The sequence below is a fragment of the Carcharodon carcharias genome, chromosome 18, assembly GCF_017639515.1.
Source record: "Carcharodon carcharias isolate sCarCar2 chromosome 18, sCarCar2.pri, whole genome shotgun sequence".
NCBI lineage: Eukaryota > Metazoa > Chordata > Chondrichthyes > Lamniformes > Lamnidae > Carcharodon > Carcharodon carcharias.
This window is the reverse complement of record NC_054484.1, coordinates 42,937,738-42,954,924: the sequence shown is the minus strand read 5'-3', so window position 1 is coordinate 42,954,924 and position 17,187 is coordinate 42,937,738. Positions and strand designations below refer to the sequence as shown.

The following is a 17,187-nucleotide window of genomic DNA, read 5'->3' as shown; positions in this document are numbered from 1 at the left end:
TCTTCCAACTAGGTACTTTACAGCCTTCCGGACTTAACATTGAGTTCGACAACTTCAGATCATGAACTCTCTCCTCCATCGCCACCCCCTTTCCGAACCCCCTTTTTTTCTAATAATTTATATATTTTTTAAATATATTTTTCTTTTCCTACCTATTTCTATTATTATTTTTAATTCATTTCTATCCATTGTTTTATCTCCACCTTTTAGTCTATTTCGATCCCTTCCCCCTACCCCACCTCCACTAGGGCCATCTGTCACTTGCTTGTCCTGCTTCTACCCTTAGCTAATATCACCACAGTCAACACCCCGTTGTCCTTTTGTTTATGACGTCTTTGGCAATCTCTTCTTTGCCTCCATCTATCACTGGCCCTCTATCCAGCTCCACCTGTCCCACCTCCCTCAAACATTATATTTCACCTCATTCCTATTTTTCTTTATAGTTCTGATGGAGTCATATGGACTCAAAAAGTTAACTCTGTCTTCCTCTCCACAGATGCTGTCACACCTGTGTTTTTCCAGCTATTTTTGTTTTTGTTTTAGATTTTCAGCATCTGCAGTATTTTGCTTTTATCTTGATAAATGGCAGGTTTGTCAACCCTACATAAAATTAAGTAGGACCAAAGTGACAGTTTCAAACTTTTATTAAAAGATAAATCTAACAAATTTTCAAGTATCTTTGATTTTATATAACTGGACAAGAAAAAGCAGAAACAATAGTGACCATCTGACTACTTTTTGGAATAAATCACTGAAGGCGAGTTTTCAGTTCCAGCTTTTGTCGTAATAGATCATTTGTGTAGCAATGCATCCATGTACAACTCATCTTCATTCAGCTTCAGGCAGCACAGCACACATTAATTTAATCCAAAACACAATCCTGTTTAGTGAAAAAATACACAATTTTAAGACAGGTGCAGTGTGGTTAAATCACAAAAATATGTATATTTAGTATAAACTAACCCAACATTCTGTAGGTATTGAATTTACACAATTTAAATTGGCAAGGTCAGCGTTCCATCAAACCATCTAGTTTCATTAATTTCCAAGTGAAGTACAATCAGGCTACTCTGTTTATCCTTGTAAGGACCAATACTTGCATATTGGGTAAGGCTATAGACAATGATTCCACAAGTAAAAAAAGTTCAAACTGTAGTGGAGCACTTCTCTACTTTAATCAGGTTTTAAGTACACAGGCACAGTTAAAGGTAGATTCACAATTATTAAAGATCTAAGATGTATTACATTTTTAAAACATAATGGACGTATTGTAATTTAACTGTTGGCATGGTTAGATGATTGACAAAATAATGGCCAGGTCTCTAATAGAGAAACCAACACTTTACGGATGTCGAGAGCACCCAGAGGTTTGGAAAGTAATTAAGTTCCTTATTTTGTCAAAGAATTTTGTGGTTATGAAAAAAAAATCAAAAGTTTTTTTCTCTTACTACAACGCTAAACTTCTATGACTCCAAGGTCAAACAGGCAGGTGTCCTTTTGTCTACAATAGTTAAGCCAAAATCATTGTTACTTGAAACATGCAACTAGAAAGAGGTCAAGAAAATCAATGCTTTCAGAAGGAAAGAACATCAAAAAGAAATGGTAATTAAATTTTAAAATAACAAGAGCTGATCTATACTGAATATTTCAACTCATTAAAATAAACTTGTATCACTACACAAAGCTCAACTACAACTAGGCTAAAAGCTAATAGCTATTTTCTCCATTGTTTGTCACCCTAAGATTGGCTGGCTCCTCTGCTCTCCCTCCACTTGGTCAATTTTAGAATGATGACGGAGGATGGGACAGGAAGCCAAGAAACCCTAACTAGCTTCATTACCTCAGATAGTATATCCAAACCAAACAACATTATAAAAGATATCCATATGCAAATGTTAGTTAAGACTGTGATACTGCTGTTAAAGTCAAATAAGTGTGTGCTACTATTAAAAACAAAAATTCAAATATTGAAAGTATGGTGCATGCTTAATAGTTGCCTAGTACCCAAAGCAGGAAGTATTGCTAAAATATCCTGTGCCTATTTCTAGGGGAAAAAGAATTCGACATAATTACCATAATACAAATTGTATGCATTTTGAGAGTAATTACTCATATAAATCACTGTAAATTGTATGGTTTAGACAAATCAAACTTAGAAAGAGTGCTAGAAAGGAGAGGATTAATACTCACCCCACATCTCCAAAACACCATTTCATCAGATCTTAAATCCCAATGCCCTCATGCACTCTTTATGAGCTTCAATCAAGTCTTTGCAGTTCTCCTCCCCTTTCTCAATTATACTGCAAACAGAATTAATGTTAAGTAGATTGGTTTGAATTATTAAAAACGCAAAAACCAAAAATCTTCACTGACTTGCTGCTTTTACTACCATTAAGCTTCCGTAAATATTATTTTGTGTAGCAAGAAAAGCATACCTGCTTTTGAATGGATCTGCATTTCAGAACGGAATCAAGATATTTTTCAATAAAATTGTTTGTTTCTGAGAAATAATTTTGTACAACTACTCTTAAGTAAACATTTCTAGATTTTTTTGGAGCATGGAGGGATTGTTTAAATGTTGAACAAAGAAACCACAAAGTGGGGAAGAGTAATCATACATAGAACAGTCTTTTAATTGTCTCCATTCCGGTCTTTTTGGTTTGGTAATTTTTGTTATAACGTTGTCCAATTATGTGATTTCAAACTTTACCGTGGATAATGGAAAATAAAATTACTTTGGCATCTACTATTATTTCAATGGAACCTCCACCAGAACAATGTTTCATTAGGAAGCACAGCCAAAAGGAAACAGAATCAAAGCACCTGATAAGAAACAAAATTCAACATCACCACTGTATTCTTCACATAAGAGCCCCCAGATGTATTATGACCTTATTAGTGTAAATTAACTCTCAAAATAACACGTACAGGTTATGATGTGCAATATTTGGGTTTGAGATTTCATCCTAACCCAAATTTGCTCTGTGGCATTGGGGGCATTATGATCTCTATAAATATGCCACAGGCTGGATATCAGTAATTGAGGCTCAAGCATAAAAACAAGAATTTTAACAGATTATTCTAGGAGGAGAGATATTTTTCCCGAAGAGATTAAATTCATGCTATATAATCCATTATTTGGCAAATTTTCATATGATTTGTATGAGAAGTGGGCTTGATGTGCTGTAGTGTGGCTCTTGGATCTGTTTTTGCACACTGTCATTTTGAATCCAGTGGCAACTGGAGCTTCAAAAAGTTTCTTGTACAAGAAGTTTTGGTGGCGAACAGAAAAACAGAAAGAATCTGATTAGTCATCGGTGTTTTATTGATAACTAAAAAATATAAACATTCCAATTAGGTGATACAAACATACAAATAATGGAAAATTGCCCAGCTATGTTCTGTCCACAAAAAGCAGGACAAATCTAATCTGGCCAATTAACTGCCCCAGTCTACTGTCAATCAACAAAGTGATGGAAGGTGGCATCAACAGAGTTATGAAGCGACACTTACTCATCACTAACATGCTCGCTGATCTCACAGTATGGGTTCCACCAGGGCTACTTAGCTCCAGACCTTATTACAGATTAGATCCAAGTAGGGACAAAAGAGCTGAATTCCAGTGGTGAGGCAAGAGTGATTTTAATGCAGCTTTTGACCAAGTATGCATCAAGAAGCCCAAATAAAATAAAAGTCAGTGGGAGTTAGGGGGAAAAACTCCCCACTGGCTGGAATCACACCTAACACAAAGGAAGGTGATGATGGTTGTTGGAGCCAAATCTTCTTAAGACCCAAGGCATTGCTGCAAGAGTTCTTCAGGGCATATCCTAGGCCCAAACATTTTCAGCTGCTTTAAGACCTTTCCTCTATAGATCAGAAATGATGAGGATTTTTGCTGGTGATTGCTCAACGTTCAGTTCCATTCACAACTCCTCAGGTAATGCAGCAACACCTGGACAACATTTAGGCCTAGGTTGATAACTGACAAATAACATTTGTACCACATGTGTGCAGATTCATATTCGACTTGAACTCTATTTCTCTCTCCACAGATGCTGCCAAACCTGCTGAGCTTTTCCAGCATTTTCAATTACTAACCATGGCATCTTCAGTAGCACCTCCCAAACCCAAAAGGAGGAAGACAAGGGCAGCAAATGCATGGGAACACCACCAGCTCCAAGTCACCATCCTGACTTGGAAATACATAACTATTCCTGGGTTAAAATCCTGTAACTCCTTACTTCACAATACTGTCGCAGCATCTCCACCACACATACTGCAGTGGTTCAAGAAGGCATCTCCCACCACAATGTATATATATTTATGTGTATATGTGTGCATCCAAGAACAATTACAAAACACTGAATTCAATGCTATTGAGCCCAAAAATCAAGGCCGACACTCCAGTGCAGGACTGATGGAGCACTGTACTGCCTGATGTGCTGTTTTTCAGATGAGACCTTAAACCAAGATCCTGTTAGCCCTCTCAGGTGGAGGTAAAAGATTCCAAAGCACTATTTCAAAAATCAGGGTAGTTATCCCTGGTGGCCTGGCCAATATGTAATCCTCAGTCAACATCACCAACACGTCATCTGATTGTTATCGCACTGCTGTTTACAGGAGCTTGCTGTGTGCAAATTGGTTGCTGCATTTCCTGTGTAACAACAGTAACTGCACTTCAAAAGGACTTAGTTGGCTGTAAAGTGTTTTTGGGCATCCTATGGTCACCTAAGTCACTACAGAAATGCATGTCTTTCTTTATTTCAAGGTGGTAAAAAGACTGGTCATGTAAAGTTAGCTCGGAAAAGTCATTTAAATCTATATACATTTCCAGAACCAAAATTCTGGGTGGCTCTACATCATTAGGATTAATTGAAGTAAAAGGCAGTTACGCAAGAAAGAAAAATTTGCGTTGATATAGCGCCATCCACGACGCAAGATATTCCAAAGTGCATTACAATCAATGAAGTACTTTGAAATACAGTAGTCACTGTTGTAATGAAGGAAATTCAGCAGCCAATTTGTGGACAGCAAGTTTCACAAACAGCAATGTGATATTGACCAGTTTTTGTTTTGGTGGCATTAGTTGAGGAATAACTATTATGCAGGACATCAAGGAGAAGTACCTGCATTGTCTTCTTAACAGAGCCATTAGATTGTTCACCCCACCCAAAAGGATAGACAGGACCTCAATTTAATGTCTCATCCAAATGACAGCACCTCCAACAACCTAGATTGTGTGTTGAAGTCTCTGGAGTGGGATGTAAACCCATAACTTACTGACTCAGAGGCCAAAGTACTAGCACTGAGCCAAAAGCCAACAACGTTATGTAACTTATGAAATTTTAAAGCCCTTTTGTTTTGTTTTGTGGGTACTCAATGCACTTTTACTCAAGAATGAGATAGCAGCACGAGAAGACCATACAACCCAACGATCCTGCTCTGCCATTCAATGCGATTATGGCTGATCTTGGGCTTCAACTCTATTTCCCGTCCACGCCTCACATCCCTCGATTTCCTGAGACACCAAAAATCTGTCTTTCCCAGGCTTAAATATATTCATCGTTGAAATATCCACAATCCCCTGGAGTACAGAATTCCAAAGATTCACAACCCTTTAAGTGAGGAAATTTCTCCTTACCTCAGTCCTAAATGATTGACCATTTATCCTGAGACTGTGCCCATGTTCTATATTCCCCAACCAACAGAAACACCTCGGTGTCTACCCTGTCAAGCCCCTTCAGAATATTGTGTTTCATTCTTCCAAACCGCAGACAACAAAGGCCCAATTTACTCGAGGGGAACTGGAGAATGGTAACTTGCACGAAGGCTCAGGACTGGCAATGGCAAGTCAGGGGTGAGTGGGGTAGGTATCAGGCATGGAGGAGTATTAGAGGGATCCAACTGAGGGTTCCAGAGTGTGTGGTCGGGGGGGTGCGAGGGGCACGGAGGAAGAAAGTGAGATGGGTCTGGCATCTCATAGAGTTATAGTTATACAGCACAACAGGCCCTTCATGTCCGTGCCTGCCATTAAGCACCTATCTATTCTGATCCCCTTTTCCAGCACTAGGCCTGTAGCCCTGTGTGCTTTGGTGTTTCAAGTGCTCATCTAAATACTTCTTAAATGTTGTGAGGGTTCAATTCTCTACCATCCCCTCAGGCAGTGTTCTCCAGATTCCAACCACCTTGTGTGAAAATTTTTTTCCTCAGGTCCCACCTAAACCTCCAGCCCCTTACCTGAAATCTATGCCCCCTGGTTACTGACACCTCCTCTAAGGGGAAGAGTTTCTTCCTATCTTTCCTATCTATGCCCCTCATAATTTTGTATACCTCTATCAGGTTCCCCCCTCAGCCTTCTCTGCTCTAAGGAAAACAACCCTACCCTAACCAGTCTCTCTTCATAGCTGAAACACTCCAGCTCAGGCAACATCCTGATGAATCTGCTCTGTACCTTCTCCAGTGCAATCACATCCTTCCTATAATGTGGCGACCAGGACTGTACACACTACTCCAGCTGTGGTCTAACTAGCATTTTATACAGCTCCAACATAACCTCCTTGCTCCTATATTCTATGCCTTGGCTAATAAAGGCAAGTATCCCATAAGTCTTCTTAACCACCTTATCTACCTGTGCTGCTGCCTTCAGGGATCTATGTACAGGTACACCAAGATCTTCTGTACTTCCTAGGGTCCTACCATTCATTGTGTATTCCCTTGCCGTGTTAGTCCTCCCAAACTGCATCACCTCATACTTCTCAGGATTAAATTCCATTTGCCACTGCTCTGCTCATTTTACCAGCCCGTCTATATCACCCTGTAAACTAAGGCTTTCCTCCTAACAAGTTATGACATCACCAATTTTCATGTCATCTGCAAACTTACTGATCACACCTCCTATGTTGACACCTAAATCATTAATGTATACTATAAACAGTAAGGGTCCCAGCACCAATCCTTGTGAAAACATCACCCTCTGCCTCCTGCCACTAAGCCAATTTTGGATCCAATCTGCCAAATTGCCATGGATCCCATGCGCTCTTACCTTCTTGACCATTCTCCCATGCAGGAACTTGTCAAAAGCCTTACTGAAATCCACGAAGACTACATCAACAGCGCTATCCCCATCTACACAAATGGTCACCTCCTCAAAAAATTCAATCAAATTTGTTAGGGGTGTGGTACAGACAAGCAATCGGTCAAGGTGAGAAAATGAGGGGCCTAAAAGGCCGGGTCAGTACTGTCCACATGTGGATCCATCTCAGGGCGTTGACTGGCAGAAGGAACATTAACAGTCAGAAGACAGAGGTCAATTTAGGTGGGGGTTGGGGGGGGGGGGGAGAGCTGTCAGCAGATCCAACCTGAAGTTGGGATAACCAAATATGTTGTAGGCAGTTCATAGGACCTAACAAAAACTCTAAGGATGATTTGGGGAGGGTATGGGACCAGAAGGGGAACGGGTGCAGGCTCAGAGGGGAAGAGAGGCATTTCCAATCAGATGGTGACAGGGTCCAGGGTAATATGAGGGGTTGGGGGGAGTTGAAGGGGACAAGAGTGAAGATGTCAGGATGACGGTGGATGGTTATGGGTTCTAGATAAAAACCTTAATGAATATTTTTGCAATGTCTCCAAAAGCACGTGCAGTGCCCAGTGTTTATCAGTTCCGCTCATCAGTTCTATGGGTGAAATTCCTGGACACTCTTGTTCTCATATCACCATTTGCCTTCATCATACAGTTCAATTACTACAATACCCCTGGGCCTCATGCAACCAATATTCTTGCAACCTCACGAACAGGCAAAGACAACAAAAGAAGGTTCTTGCCGGTCAACAACAGGCAGCACCAGCAGGAGAAGGTTGGTCAGGACACAGCCATTGAAGGAAGACATCATAGAAGATGGGCTCTGGCGCTTGGCAGTGCTATGGCTGTTTAAACTTTAATAGGAATGGCACGAGAACCAGCAAAAAGGGGAGAGCCCACTTCCGGTTCCACCATCGGGATTGGCGTGCCATGGTTAAAACACCCCATGGTCTCCATGACTGACACAGAGTCCTTCCTGAGCTCCATACAGTCTGTTCCTAAATTACTGCCTGCCCTCTTTCAGTTATAAACATTTCCTTTCACAGTAAGACAGTTTGGAGCATTTCCAGGTCCTGCTTTGGAATTCTTTTATGTGCATGGTGGTGCTGACCAGTGAGAGGGTGGGATAGCATCTCATCCTATCTTGTAATATTTTGCTGCTTTTCCATATCCCACCAGTCCTCAATGGAAACTGTACACAACCACACCACTATTCACTCAATGTCCTCCTTGAAAGCCATGCAATAGCCTTAGAAGCATTTGCTGACAATTAACTCCCTCAATTGTTGTCATTTACTGATCATGTTAGTCCTTCCCACAGATCTTGGATTCTGGATATGCCCCAAAATCACTAACTTTCTGTCCTCTAGCCTTATCATCTACCGTCCTCACCCCAGTACCTTGGCCACTACCATCAAACACCACTCCCCAACTCCACTGTGGCTTTATGGACCTTGGCTTCCAAGCCACGAAATCTGTTTGCCACTTTAACAACTCTCCTTTAGATCTTCTTAGTCTTTCTCACCAGACCCTTATTCTCTCTTCCTGACAACTTAGACTCCAAGTGTAAGTCTAACTTTTAGTGACCTGAATAAAACACATGGCCTTGATCCACGTGTCATCCGGAAACAAGCTCAATGTTATTGAAAGTGTTCAATTTGTTCCCTACAGTTCCAGTCCTCGAGCTATGCACCTATACCGATGATAATGGAAGATGCACGAGTGTTATGTAAACTGCGTAACAATTTGCAGAAGTAATGGTTGATGTGGTAATCTCGCTGAGTTGATGAGGACAGGAAGTTCTTGCTCAGCTCGAATATTTCAGTGATAAATTTCAAAGCACGTCATTTGAAAAATCCGACATTTCCTCCCGCCCTTCTAATAAACACCTTCGCAATTATTAGGGCAAGTGTTGAATGTGTACAATTATCATTAGAGAATGAAGTAAGCGGGTAGGAGTGGAACTAATTCAGCTGAGGATGAAACCTGGCGTCAAATCGGACCTGTATGCGTCCACTCGGAAAGTACGCGAACTGGAGATCGTTTTAGAACAGAACAACTCACAGCAGCGATATAAAGGTATAAATAGAGGCACGAAAAAGTTTCTCATTACCAGGCATCCCTGACTTTCTTGGTCTCAGGACACGCACAACATGGTTTCAAAGGCTTCTTCTCAGCTTGTCCAGTGGGCACCGTCCCCAACGATGTGACCACGGTTAATTCAGACATCTTTGTCTAAAATAATATTTAATTGCCGCTTTGTTTTTGTTATGAACCAAATTGTTTTATCTGCTTTTCTACCTTCATGCGACCTTCCACCAACAGCATCAATGCTACGCCAATACGCATTAGAGATCGGAACGAGGTTAAGGGCGTACTGAATCCTGGGATTTGTAGTTCTCCTTCCGTCCCGATCCTAACTGAACGCCAGAGATTGAACTACAAATCCCAGAGCACACCACTTTAGACCGGGCACATCACCTGCGCGGATATGCGCGGGTAATAGATGCCACTATGCAGATGTTGAAATGTTCAAAGAGGAATGAGATGGGACAGTTCTCCTAATAATCGTTAAAATAAAAGTATATTTTAATACACCTTTGAAAAGGAGAATTGATACAGTTAGATGAAGAATGGACTCCAAACACCGTGCCTATTGAGCAGATTGGCTTGATTCTGTGCTCTTAATTAGGAAAACTACGGTCTGAATTTTACCAGCTCTTTGGGGACAGCCTGAAACGGGAAGACTGGCAAAATGGCATAGGAAGGCGGCGAGTAGGATGGCATCCTCCTCCTGCCAAGTCGACTAACTGTCCCATATTGTAATGGATTGTCATTTATTTTGACTGATCTGCGTCCCTTAAAGGACATCTTTTGTCTCCGATTTCTCGGACAGCCTGTGGGAAACGGAGTCTGGGAGTCTCAGCGGAGTGATTTGAATCGGGCTACAAGCCTGTGAGTCATCCAGCAAAGTGACTCCAGAGGATAAGCTGTAAGTGTTGGTTGCATCAAATCAGCACACAACCATTGTCACCAGCAACAAACACCTCTTGTTTTTCTGCTCACTAAACACTATACCCTCCCACCCACTCCCTCAATTAGTCACCAACAGTCCCAATTTCCCCGGTGAAGTGTCCTTTATTTTATTTCGTAAGAGTTGGACACCCTGCTTTCCGTTGCCACGCCATCTTGCAAGCAATGAGAAGGGTCGCAGTTGAGCCACTCCACTGGAACCAAATGAAGCCACTTTACTGGCCATTAAGCACCTCTTCCTGCCTCCGCTGGCATTTAACGAGCAGGAGGGAAGGAGGGCCTCCGTCACATGAGAAATAAACACTTGTGGCTTCCCAGTGGACTTGGAAGGGGATCCTGGAAGCAAGGCGCTGCATACCCTCCGCAATTCCTCCCTTTCCCAGTGCTTGCCTGACTGATCTCAGCGCTCCAGGACTCCGCTCAGCCTGCTATGAACTCTTGATAATCTTTTAAAATGAAAACAATTAAACTAAATCAACAAAATTGGGATAAATCAGGCACAGCCCCTAATTCAGGTCAGCTGTAAAACCGAGGACAAAGTTTAAAGGAACCTTACAAACTTTAAATCAAAATGTGATTAAAGGAGTCAACAAAACACCCCAGTCCCCGCGGTGCCCACCGAGCACGGAAGGCCTCAAGTGTGCCAGCAGACACCGCGTGCTCCCTCTCCAGGGCCATCCGGCTGCGAACGTAGCCGCGGAAGAGGGACAAACAATCGGGCGGGACTCCCCCGTCGATCGCCCACTGCCTGAACCTGTTAATGGCCAACTTGGCCAGGCCCAGGAGCAGGTTCATGAGGAGGTCCTCCTTCCCGACCCCCTTCCGCACCGGGTGCCCATAGATCAGGAGAGTGGGGCTGAACTGCAAACAAAACATCAATAAAAGGTTTTTCAAATAACTAAAAAGGGAGTGCAGCCTACAACACCCTATATATGCATGGTCCACGGACTCCACAAGACCGCAAAAAGGGCATGTGTCCTGAGAGTCCGTGAACCTATGCATTCTCCTATTATAGGGGACTGCTGCATGCAACACCCTCCAACCCAGGTCCCCGATAGAAAGGGGGACGACACCTCCGTAGAGGGCCTCCCATTGGGGGCCTCTGCCGCCGGACGGCAACAAGGCACGCCAGGGCGTGTCCGGGCGGCGGACAAGGGCGAGAAAATGGAATGTGTGCAGCAGCAGTCCGTACAAAAAGCTCCTCTTTGCCGTGCCAAAAGGCACAGAGGGCATGTCCCCGAGGCGGCTCATATTGCGGGGCACCAGCACCCGAGGGAGGGTTCGGGGCTTGGGGCCAATGTGGAATTCTGTCCGAACAGGGGAACTCTCAGACGGAAGACCACCGCGCACCTGGGCCACCTCAAGACCCAAAATAACATCAGGTCCGAGCACGACCGTTCTCAGGTCTTGGATGGCATCGGCTGCGACTTGGACACTCACAGACGTGCAACGCGCCAACTCCTGCGGGAGCATACAGCCCAGTCCTCCGCCACCCAGCACGTCCCTGATCCTGTTCATCCCTGCGGCCACAGCCCTCCTCTCCGCCAACCACTGAAAAGGACGGAGGGGTGGATTCCTGAGCAGCGGCTCTCTGACGATAGCCGCTACTCCTGACGGGGGAGAGCTGCGTCACGAGGCGACCACGTTCCAGACTTTGATCAGGTCCTGGTAAAAGACGGGCAACACCTGCAAGGAGCCACCGAGGCCCCTCTGTTCTATAAACAGGAGCTGCACGTCATAATTCAGGCCGTGCACCTGACGGAAGAAATATGTCGTCAGGGCACACCATCTAGGAGGAGGCTCGACGTAAAGGTATCGCTGCAGGGTCTGAAGGCGGAAAGTCGCCACCTGTGTGCGTAGGCAAACTAGCGCCTGACCACCCTCCTTAAGCGGGAGACTCAGAACCTCAGCAGCGACCCAGTGCAATCTTTTGTCCCAGAAGAAGTCGACTAACAATTTCTGGATTCTTGTGACAAAGTCCGGGGGAGGGTTCAAAGTGACCAGTCGATACCACAACATGGCGGCGATCAGCTGGTTTATGACCAGAACTTGACCCCGGTAAGATAGCACTCGGAGCAGTCCTGTCCAGTGCCGCAGGCGAGCGGTAACTTTCGTCTCCAGTTCCTGCCAGTTCGCCGGCCAGGATTCCTCAGCAGGGCAGAGATGGACCCCAAGGTAGAGGAGGCTGGTCCTGCTCCAGGTGAAAGGCCTGAGCTCCTCGGGTAGGGGATCCATCTGCCACTGACCGACCAGGAGTCCAGAACATTTATCCCAGTTGATCCTGGCAGAAGAAGCGGCAGAGTAGACATCCCGACACTCGCGCATCCTCCGCAGGTTAGCCGGGTCACTAAACATTAGGAGCACGTCATCAGCATAAGCCGAAAGGACCACCCCAATGCCCGGCCTGCGCAGAACCAAACCCGACAACCTCCTCTGCATGAGGCGCAGGAAAGGCTCCACGCAAATAGAATACAACTGGCCAGACAGGGGGCAGCCCTGACGTACCCCTCTTCCCAAAGCGAAGGGGCGCCGTCAGGGACCCGTTAACCTTCACTAGACACTCCGCGGCGGTGTACAGAAGTCGGATCCGGTCGACAAAATGTGTCCTGAACCCGAATGCTCGCAGAGTTCCGAGTAAGTATCCGTGATCCACACTGTCGAACGCCTTCTCCTGATCAAGAGACAGGAAGGCGCTCGACAGACCAGCCCTCTGGGAATGGTGGATGATGTCCCGGACCAGATGGATGTTATCATAAATTGTACGGTCCGGGACAGTGTAGGACTGGTCAGGGTGGATCATGTGGTCCAGCACGGTGCTGAGCCGAGAAGACATGACTCGGGCAAAGATTTTGTAGTCCATGCTGAGGAGGGAGACCGGGCGCCAATTTTTAAGAAGGCGGAGATCCCCCTTCTTCGGCAGCAGGGCGATCACGGCCCTGCGTCACAAAAGGGGCATCTCCCCGGTAGCAATGCTCTCCCCCAGGACCCCTGCGAAGTCGCTCCCCAGGACATCCCAGAACGCCCGGAAGAACTCTACGGTCAGCCCGTCTAGTCCCGGGTATTTGCCCCTGGAGAGACCATCGCGTGCACCGGTCAGCTCCCCCAGACTTATAGGGGAGTCGAGCTTTCCGGCGGACTCCGGGCCGACCTGCGGCAGGTCCTCCCACAAAACTCTGCAAGCATCCTCGCTGGACGGATCCGGAGAGAACAGGGCAGTGTAGTAATCTCGGGTGATGGCCCTGATGCCCTCCGGGTCCGAGACAAGGGATCCGTCGTCGGCCAGCAGCGTACAGCCTGCTATGAAGACGCACGGTAATTGATGCACCCTCATCCTCCAAGTGCTGCTCTAACAGTGATCATCGCTCCTTGTTGAGCACTTCGGAAGCCATGCTTAATGGGGACGGCAGCCCCGGTGACAGCCGATTGAATGCCGATGACAAGCTGCAGCCGTACACTGATCGCTGAAGTGCGTTCGTCCCCTGCTTTTTCTTCCCTGCCGCCACCACTAAACACGGCCCTACTATCATCTCTATTATTAACTTTTACCGGTTTCAACAGCTCTCCAGTATTCATACAGTTCCCAAAAGGAATAACAAAGTTCATGCAGAATAATTGTTTTTCAAAATTCCCTTTTTAATAGGGGATAAATGTGAACAAATTTATGGAAAACCCCTGGCAATAATGGTGATCCTCAGACAGAGCCATTCCTTGTTAGCTAGTTTTCTGACTCATACCAAGTCCCATGTTCTCACTGATCTACAATGGCTCACAATGTAACCATGCCTCAGATTTAAAATTCTCATCCTCGTGTTCAAATCCCTCCTTGGCCTTGTCCCACCCAATGTTTGTAACCTCAAGTCTTTCAAAGCCCCGGAGAACTCTTTTGCCTTCAGGTGTCAAAGCCCCAATCTCTGAAATGCCCTCCCTAAACCTTCTCCATTTGCTCCATTAAGAAACGTCTTTAAAACTTATCTTTTTAACCAAATTTTTGATTAGCTGCCCTAATATCTTTTTGGCTCAGGGTCATTTTTGTGAACCCTTTGTAACAATTTACTACATTAAAGGCACTATCTTAATGTTGTAGACTTGCAGGGCATCAATTATGGGAAAAATCCCCTTGCACTCCAGAAGGGCACGACTGAGATCACCAGGTAATTGTAGATAAGGAAAGCCATTTGATCTACCGTCATTTATCTATCTAAAATGATCTAAATATCACCTGCCATTGTATAGTATCCAATTGTTTATTAACCGATTCTAAGGTTTTCACTTCCATTTAGGGTTACTAATTTTGTTTGGACATATTTCTTGAAGTTTCATCAAATGACCTTACACCCTCAACTGGCCCATCCAGTCAAACAGCATTCTTTTCCCAGTTCTGTGGAAGGGTCATGAGGACTCGAAATGCCAACTCTTTTCTTCTCTACCGATGCTGCCAGACCTGCTGAGTTTTTCCAAGTAATTCTGTTTTTGTTTTCTTTTCCCTCAATCTGAAATGTTTTTATAACTAATTAATGGAAGTGTTTGAAGAAAAGAAGAAAAAACATACCATCTTTATAATAACCCTGCGATTTTTCTTCTGATTGTTCGCAATGGTGTCCAGCAGTAAAACCTTTTAACTCATGGAAACTCAAGGACAATGCTGGAGTGTTGGAATTCCTCCAGACTCCATCTGTGAGTTTATTCCACACATTTATAGTGACTGAATAATATAGCACAGAAGTAGGCCTGCTGGCCCAACATGCTTGATTTGGTAGATCCATCCAACTGGTCCCAGTCCCCTGCTCCTTCTCCTTAGCCCTGCTAATTGTTTCCCTTCTAGTATTTATCCAATTCCCTTTCAAAGTTATTATTAAATCTATTTCCTTTTCCCTTTCAGACAGTACCGTTCAAATCACAACAACTTGCTGTGTAAAATTATGTCTCCTCATGTCATTCTGGTTCATCTGTCAATCATAAATCTGTATCCTCCAGTTACTGACCCTTCTGCTCTTGGAAACAGTTTTTTTTCTTATTTAGTCTATCAGAACATTTGAACTCTTCTATCAAATCTCCCCTTAATCTTCTCCAGAAAACCGAAGTTCCTCATCCCTCACACCTTTCTAGTAAATGTCTTCTGCACCCTCTCTAAGGCTTTGATATCCAAAGTGTGATTCCCAGAATTGGCCATAATACTCCAGCTGAGGCCTAATCAGTAGCTTATAAAGGTTTAGCAAAACTTCTTTTCTTTTGTACTCTATGCTTCTATTAATAAAGCCAAGGAAACCCTAGCGAACTTTAGAAATAGGAGTGGGATAAGGCCAGTCAGCTATTTGATCTTGCCCTGTATTCAAAAATTTTGTGGCTGATCTTCTAGAACATAAGAAATAGAAGCAGGTGTAGAACACATAGCTCCTTGAGCCTGCTCTGCCATTCAATACAATTATGGTTATTCACCGGCCTTAAATCCACTTTCCCATCCACTCACCATATCCCTTGATCCCTTCAGAGACCAAATATCTACCTCAGCCTTAAATATACTCAATGATGGAGCATCCACAACCCTCTGGGGTAGAGAATTCCAAAAGTTCACAACTCTTTGAAGAAATTATTCCTCATTTGAATCCTAAAAGATCAGCCTCTTAACCTGACACGATGCCTGTGTTCTAGTTTCCACAGCCAGGGGAAACAACCTCTCAGTGTCTATCCTATCAAGTCCCTTCAGAATCTTCTAGGTTCCAATGAGATCACCTCTCATTCTTCTAAACTCCAGAGATTAAAGGCACAATTTACTCTGCCTCTTATCATAGGACAACATTCTCACCCCAGGAACCAATCTAGTGAACCTTTTCTGCACTGCGCTGTCTCCAATATAATTATACCCTTATCCTTCCTCAAATATGGAGACCAAAACTGCACACAGTACTCCAGGTCTGATCTCACCTAAACCCTGTATAATACTCCAATTCCCTTGTAATAAAAGCGTAAATGCCATTTGCCTTCCTATTGCCAACTGTGTCTACACACTGTAGCTGGAATTTTCTGGCCAGGTCTAGAAAAGGCAGCAAGCCAGCCGAAAGTCGATTGACTTCGGCAGCACTTGGAAATCCCGCTGGTGAGTGGGACTGGAAGTTGCCGCCATAAGGGCGGAATTTTCCAGTCCTACCAGCGGCGTGCATCGTGGCGGGTGAAACGGGAAAATTCGGAATGCGGCCAAAAGTCTGTTTCCCGCCAATGTAAAAATAGTTTGCAATTTTCCTCTTCCGATTTTCATGGCTGGTCGGGTAGGCTGCTGCACCATGCTGGGAACCACATTTGCATGCATTTGAATATCATGAATGCTCAGCTTGCTGGAATCACATCCCTCTCTCCAAATCAACTGGCCATGTCAGCAGCTAATTAGACCAGTGTTAATCACGATCATATGAAACAGACATGCAGCTGGAGAACTGCACTTCAATTGTGGCCTTGAGGTTTGTGCGCATAGCGCTCGCCTACCTTTCACTGTGCTGCTGTTCCAACCCTGTGCCAAGGCTGCTCAGGCAAGACCAGTGGGAAGTTGGCATGGTGGGGTTGGTGAGACAAGACAGAGGTGAGGGAAGGGGCTGGAAAGCAAAGACTTAACTGGAGGTGGAGGTGGGAAGTGAGACAAGATAGAGGAAAGGGAAGGGGCTGTAGGCAGTGGCTTCAGTGGAGGGGTTGGGGATGGAAGTCTTCAACAGAGCCCGGGGCGGCGGTGGGGGGGGGGGGGGGGGGGGGGGGGGGGGCGCGGGGGTGTGGAACAGAGCCACATGACTGGGAGGATGACTGGGGAAGGGGTGGACAGAGACACACGATTGGGAGGGAGGGGTGGATGACTGGGGAAGAGGTGGTCAAAGACACACGACAGAGCTGGGGGGCAAATTATTCGGAGCCAGGAAGAAGAGATAATCCTGGGCCATTGCACTACAGGTAGTTGAGGCCAGAAAGCAGAGACAGTCCTCGGCAATTGCGCTACAAGTAGTTGGAGCCAGAAAGCAGAGACAATCCTGGGCCATTGTGCACCATGTTACAAATCTTTGCTTGGCACGTATGTCTGGGTCCCAGTCCAGGGAGGG

The 17,187-nt window shown here is 44.8% G+C and overlaps 1 protein-coding gene across 1 annotated transcript; it reads right to left on the bottom strand.

Annotated features, from left to right (window-relative positions):
* Window positions 1-626: 626 nt before the first annotated feature.
* Window positions 627-9,437, bottom strand: LOC121290702 (cytochrome c oxidase copper chaperone). Its single transcript, XM_041211518.1, has 3 exons — window positions 9,192-9,437; window positions 2,191-2,300; window positions 627-880 (listed from the first exon to the last, which is right to left on the bottom strand). Exons 1-2 carry the CDS (start codon window positions 9,305-9,307, stop codon window positions 2,216-2,218), a joined length of 201 nt encoding a protein of 66 aa, XP_041067452.1. The 5' UTR covers window positions 9,308-9,437; the 3' UTR covers window positions 627-880; window positions 2,191-2,215.
* Window positions 9,438-17,187: the final 7,750 nt, after the last annotated feature.

What these genes read in the sequence shown, in the direction of transcription:
- LOC121290702 (XM_041211518.1), bottom strand. Translation starts at nt 9,307, where the DNA reads ATGTCTGAATTAACCGTGGTCACATCGTTGGGGACGGTGCCCACTGGA. An exon ending in AAGAAAGTCAGGGATGCCTG is followed by an intron (nt 2,301 to 9,191) that starts GTAATGAGAAAC and finishes TTCTGTTTGCAG; the next exon opens with TATAATTGAGAAAGGGGAGG.